This window comes from Hydra vulgaris, chromosome 12 (genome assembly GCF_038396675.1).
Source record: "Hydra vulgaris chromosome 12, alternate assembly HydraT2T_AEP".
In the NCBI taxonomy this organism is placed as follows: Eukaryota; Metazoa; Cnidaria; class Hydrozoa; order Anthoathecata; family Hydridae; genus Hydra; species Hydra vulgaris.
In genome coordinates, this window is record NC_088931.1 from 51998091 (window position 1) to 52005000 (window position 6910).

At 33.8% G+C, this 6910-nt stretch overlaps 1 protein-coding gene across 7 annotated transcripts in view; it reads right to left on the reverse strand.

Moving 5' to 3' along the window:
- Positions 1–4414: 4414 nt before the first annotated feature.
- Positions 4415–6910, reverse strand: part of LOC100202947 (nuclear pore complex protein Nup54) — a 55231-nt gene continuing 52735 nt past the window's right edge. For all 7 annotated transcript variants that reach the window (XM_065813644.1, XM_065813642.1, XM_065813645.1 and 4 more), the window contains 3 exons: positions 5329–5380; positions 5001–5111; positions 4415–4892 (listed from right to left, as the gene is read on the reverse strand). In XM_065813644.1, the coding sequence (XP_065669716.1) occupies positions 4776–4892; positions 5001–5111; positions 5329–5380 (280 nt within the window). In that variant the 3' untranslated portion in view covers positions 4415–4775. The remainder of the gene's footprint in view (positions 4893–5000; positions 5112–5328; positions 5381–6910) is intronic.

Sequence of the window (6910 nt, forward strand, 5' to 3'; positions counted from 1 at the left end):
ACAATCTGCTTCATGTCCTGCTGCCTTGTAGGATACGCCTTTTTAGGCAAAGACTAGGAGATGCCAAATCCGACTTAAAACACCCCCTGCCTTAGGGCTCTTGGTTGAGTGAAGGCTAGAGATGGTGTCTCGATAAAAATACTCATCTTGGGCAGATGTTAAATGCATCCGGCTACTGTCTTGTAGAAGACCTCCTAGGCAAAGACTAAAGGGGTACACAGATTCTATCTGTTGACCAGCCTTGCACCCCTTCTTCATCTATTAGACTGGCGCAGATGTATTTTTAATACATTGTTTCCAGTTTAGGATGTTGAATGCTGGATCTTCTTGACTCAATGCATGGGTTTTGCTTGTGTCTCTGTTTTTATGACTAGGCAACTCATTCTATTATCTCCTAATGAGGGTACAGCTCTAAAACTCAGTTTTATGGTTCTCAGGCCGGCTGATAGTCAGGTTTCCCGAATTCTGTGGTAGCTCTCAATTAGGCTGATTCTATCAACAGCTGAAACAAATCAAAGTATTAACAGTGCCATGTTGCGCATGGATAGTGTCCCTGTTTGTACTTTTGGTGTGCATTGCCAAGGCCACATTTGGAACCCTTTGTTACAGTTTAGGGTTTATTAGTAGTAATGAGGCAATTGCTTGGACTATTAAACGGTGTTCTGAGTACTATCTATGCTTTGAGTCAAGTTCTTCAATCTAATTTAAAAATGAATAAAGTACCAAAAACTATAAAACACAAAAAACCATCATCATCACCAAGTTCTCTAAACCTATCATTCACTAATATTCGTGGCCTTTGAAGTAACTTTTCTTCTGTTGAGTCTTATCTCTTGCAAAGTTCACCAGACTTACTTGCTCTTTGTGAGACTGATTTAAGTTCAGCTGTCTCATCTTGCGATTTTAGTGTTGACGGTTATCTTCCCCTAATTCGTAAAGACTCCAATAGTCACATGCTTGGCCTAGGCATTTACATTCCCAAGAATTCACCGATTTGTCGTGAAACTAGGTTTGAATCCACAGGCTATTCTTTCATGTGCTTTCGTTTAGCACCACTTCGCTCTATTCTATTTCTCTTTGTTCTTTATCGCTCTCCTTCATCTCAAGACTGATGAAGAATTTCTGATCAAATTGAACAAGCCCTCTCTCTTTATCCATCAGCTAATATAGTTGTTGTCGGTGACATTATTGCTCACCACTCTGAATTGCTTGGCTCTAGTGTCAGTGACTCCACAGGCATTGTAGCCCACAACTTTTGTCTTTCTCAATCCCTAACTCAAATAGTCAACTTTCCAACTGACTTCCTGACAACCCGAATCATCTACCTTCTCTACTCTACTTATGTCTTGTTTCTGATCCTAGTCAGTGCTCAGTTTCTCCACATTCACCCTTAGGTTCTTCTGATCACAGTTTGATCTCTCTAAAACTAATATCTCATTCTTCTTCATCACCTGAATCCTCCTATTATCGAACCTCTTACAACTACAGTAAAGCTGACTGGGATTCTTTCCGTGATTTTCTTCGTGATGGCCCATGGGTAGAACTCTTTTATCTTCCTGTCAACAAATGTGCTTCTTACATAACTTTGTGGATTCAGGCTGGCGTGGAATCTTTTATTCCCTCCCGACGATTCCAGGTCAAACCTCACTCTCCTCCATGGTTTTCCTCACACTATGCTGCTGCGATTGCCAATCGAAACCGTTACTTCCACATTTATCAGCAAAACAATTCTCCAGAAAACAGACGTCTGTTTATTACTGCTAGAAACAATTGTAAAAAGATTTTGTTTAACGCCAAAACCCGCTATTCTCAGGTCATGAAATCTTGTATCTCATCTCAAAAATTAGGTTCTCGTGACTTCTGGAGGATCTTTTATAATATCAATAATAAGGGCAAATCTATAATTCCACCTCTCTTGTATGGTTCAGACTTTGTCACCTCACCTATAGACAAAGCCAAATTGTTTGCTAAAAACTTTTCATCAATATCATTTCTTGATTCCACTAGTTGCGTTCTACCTGATATTGCCAACAAACAGGTTGATCCATTGCTTGACATTCATATCACTCCAGCATCTGTATCTAAAGTGATTTCCTGCCTAGACTCTTCTACAGCTTGTGGCCCAGACAACATACCTGTTATTGTCTTGCAGAAGTGTTTTCCGGAGCTGTCGTCTATACTCTCAGAACTATTCAACAAGTGCTTATCAGAGTCTTGTTTTCCAGCCTGCTTGAAAGCGGCATCTGTTATCTCTAACTTCAAAAATTCAGGAGAGCGATCTTATTCGTCTAACTACCGTCCCATAAGTCTTCTTCCTATCATTAGCAAGGTTTTTGAATCTCTAATTAACAAACACATAATTTCTCATCTTGAATCTAATAACTTACTTTCTGACCATCAATATGGATTTCGATCTTCTCGTTCTACAGCTGATTTGCTAACAGTAATAACTGACAGGTTTTATTGTGCATTAGATGAAGGTGGAGAGGTTAAGGCCATCGCTCTTGACATTTCAAAAGCTTTTGATAAAGTTTGGCATGCTGGTCTTCTCCATAAGCTTTTTTTTTATGGTGTATCCGGCAACATCTTTTAAATTATTGAATTCTTCCTTTCCAATCGTAGAATAAAAGTTGTCCTCGATAGACAACACTCTTCTTCTTATTCTGTAACTTCAGGGGTTCCTCAAGGTTCTATCCTTGGCCCTATACTCTTTTTAATTTACATTAACGATCTTCCAGATATTCTCACATCTAAGGTGGCATTGTTTGCTGATGATACTACCATTTATTCTTGTCGGGATAAGAAACCAACACCCTCTGATTGCTTGGTGGGGGCATTTGAGCTTGAAAAGGATCTCATTTCTGCTACTGCATGGGGCTCACAGTGGCTGGTGAACTTTAATTCAGATAAAACTCAATTTTTTTCAGCCAATCGTTATCGCAATAATTTTGATCTTCCTATATTTATGAACGGTGATGTACTCGATGAGTCACCTACTCTTCATCTTCTAGGATTAACTCTTACTTCCAATCTTTCTTGGAAACCATATATCAAATCAGTTGCAAAATTAGCATCTGCTAAGGTTGCATCTCTTGATCGAGCTCGTTACTTTCTTTCTTCGGATTCTATTCTCCATCTCTATAAATCTCAAATCCGGCCTTGTATAGAATACTGTTGCCATATCTGGGGCGGATCTTCAAATGATGCCCTTTCTCTTTTAGAAAAGATGCAATAACGCATTGTAAACATAGTTGGACCTGCTCTTGCAGCTAACCTCCAACCATTATCACATTGTTGTAATGTTGCTTCTCTTTCTCTTTTCTACAAATACTATAATGGGCACTGCTCTAAAGAGCTAGCGTCTCTTGTGCCATCTACTAAAATTCATTCTCGTGTTACTCGTCATTCAATTAAGTCTCATCCTTTTTCTGTGACTGTTTCTAAGTGCTCCAAAAACGCTTATCCGTCTAGTTTTTTTCCTCGAACATCAGTTCTTTGGAATTTGCTTCCTTCATCTTGCTTTCCTGATTCATATAATTTGCAATCCTTTAAGTCTTCCGTCAATCGTTATCTTGCTCTACAATCTTCAACTCTTCTCTTTCAGTAACTTCCAACTGGCTGCTTGCAGCCTCGTTGGAAGCGAAGATGTTTAAAAGTAAATAAATAAGCATAAAAAACGATGCAAGTTGATTTCAAAAGTGTTTTGGTAACACGATTCTAAAAATTGCAATGCTCTTTTGCATCTGATGATTACTCATTAGTTAACTCATTTTGGATGAATTAACTAATGAATGATTCGGTAAAAATCTTTTTTGTTCTCCAATGATTGAATTTCATAATCATCCTATCAACCAGAATATTGTTCCTAATACTACCATATTAATGGGAATGTTGTTTATTCTTCCTTATTGTCTGTTACATACCCTGCACACCATTTACTGCTAAAGCTTTTGCATCACCGGATTTCTCGAAATTTTATTTAATCTCGTATAAAAACTAAAACTTTGTAAAAAAATTTACCAGCTCGTATTAAAATGTTTTTTTAATAATAATACATAATCAGATTTTCTACATAACTACTTACCAATACTCTACCACATCATTATCGCAATTTTAGTCCTTATTTTACCGCAATATTCTACCACTTTAATTATTCTCAAAGTGACGGTAAAAGTCGTCATTCTACAATAAAAACTAGCAAAAAAAAAAAAAAATTTTTTTTTAAATTGACTGTCGTTATCAAAAAAATGTTTTAGAGCTTAAACTGAGAAATCGGAATAACTTTGATTTTTTTTATCTTCCCGACATAGCTTAAGCTTTAAAACTTCTAGGATTAAAATATGAATATAGAAGACGATATTCAATCATTCGATTTATTCGGTTGCACAGTACACCAGATGTTTAAGCAAAGTAATTGTAAAAAGTTTCTCTAGTTTTATTTCGTATAAATACAATCTACAACAATGGGAAAATTTCAAGAAAAAGGTTACATAAAAATTTGGAACCTTTCTTTTAATGATGAGGATTAACAATAAGATATTCATAAATGTTCCACATTTCTCTGAAATAATTACAAGTTAGCAACTTTTTAAAAAAAATTGTTATATTTAAATTTTTTGAAGCAATCCATTTTCAATACCCGCAACAATATCTTAAGCATCGTTAGGTTTTATATAAGTAAGTGAATTATATTAGTAAGTGAAACCACATTTAACCATAGTTTTACTCATCAGGATTCATCGAAACCATCTATCCATACCTCCATAATGCAAAGTCTAGCGCCGAGGTATGTAAGCATCAAGTATTCCATTTTCAATTATCTTTAAATCTTCAAAGTCATCTTTAATAATCGAAATAAGATTCAACAATCCATTTTGTTGCTGAGCTAAATGCTAAAAACAAGTGTAGGTTCGGATGAGAAATCGGAAAAAAAGTTTCCTTAATATTATATTTAAAAAGTGAGAAAAAAAAAAATAAAAAATTTTTAATGTTTTACTTACAAGTTTTATTTCAGCTTTTGTTTGATCATCTAAAACATATCCCGCGCTGTTTTGTGAACTATTAATCTGAGATTGAAGTCGAGTTTGAGACATTAATTCATTCAAACGTCCCTAGAAAATTAAAAGATAAAACACATGTAATCAAACATGTTACAAGATATACATAAAATTACTTTTAAATTTTACATCAATTTCGAATCATTCGAAACTAGACTACATTAAATTTTTTTTAGCATCAATAGAACGAAAAGCAGATTTTGATCAACAGGTTCCCTTTCAATTTAATTTCTTATTTGACATACAAATAAGCACAACAATCGTTATCAACCTTGAATTGCATAGGAGAATTTAGCTCGGCTTGCAACGATTCTAATTGAATTCTAAAGAACAAAAAAATATTTTAAGTTTTATTTATTAAATTAGTAAGATTTATCATATAAAAATTTTAAGCTTAAAGCAAACTCAAATTTTTGTACCTTAAGCTAATTGAGAGAAATTTTTCAATCTTTTTTTAAAAAAAATTGGTTTACAGTGCAGAAAAGAATAAGGGGTAAAGTAGTTTTCTTTCCATCATAATCTTTTTTTTATTATCTTCCTTTTTATTCATTTTACAAAAAAATTAATAAAAGTTCGATTAGATTAATTTATAATTTACTTGCCTTTTAATCACTCTTGGTAACAGTAACCGCCATACATAATCTTGGCATCTTTTGATTGGGGAGGCTAAATCATTTTATTTTAGTATTTGATCGTTCTCGAACTCAGTCAAATAACTTGAAAAAGTTTTTGAAAAATATTTTTTAGATTTAAGCTGAAGTCATTTTCTTTTGAAAAAATGAACAGCTTCTCATTAACCCATTTTTCCAAAGGTGTAGCATAATTTTTTAAGCGTACAAGTTAACTACTTTTGTCATTACTCCCTCTATTTTCACAAAGTCACCTGTGGCATTCTATCCAAAACACCTTAACACTACATCCACTATGTTTTACAGTCAATAATACGCATTATTTTATCATACATTCAACGATTTTTTTTTTCAGACAAACAATCTTAATTTGAAACTTAAAACTTCGACACGTCGGTCTGCGTTTACAGTCATTGATGGTTCATTTTTTATGTAGTTTTGCCCACTTATGCATTTTATTGCCCACTTATGCATTTATTATTCTTATGATTTTTATCAAAGCATTTTAACCAAAGTACTTTTAAGTTATCTAATAGTGCAAAAATAAGCAAAAAATAGTTGAATAAAAAATAGCATTTTTAAAAAAAGTTAATGCCATTCGAATAATTATGAACGGTAGAGTATGTCTCTTTTTTTTTTTAGGGCAAACTTCTGTTTTTCTAACTGCATTTTATCTTTACAAAATCTCTGATCCTACATTATCTGTACCATCTTTATTTATCAATGTTAAAGCTACACACTACGTCTACACATTACATAATCAGTTTTTTATTGCTTTTAATCCCCTCTGTAATCAAGAATAACTGAGTTTAATCCTTCGGTAATTTGTAAGTTGCAAAAGCAACCTAGAAAGAAATTTAAGTTGTGAAAGCAACCTAGAAAGAAATCTAAGTTGTGAAAGCAACCTAGGAAAAAATTTTAGTTGCGAAAGCAACCTAAAAAGAAATTCAAGTTGTGAAAGCAACCTAGAAAGAAGTTGTGAAAGCAACCTAGAAAACTCAACATTTTATAATTGTTGTGATTAGCAGCGGATTTTGATTTGAATTGCCTCAAAATTACCATAAAACATACCAAAGTCATATGGCTGGTGACACTAACTGTATCTTGCACATTCTAACAAAATATTCAGATTTAAAAAAGATAGAAACACCTAAAATAAAGGTTCAAAAAATTTTAACTTGCTGTGGCATCCTTCCTACAAATAAAGCCTTCCTTTCAAAATCA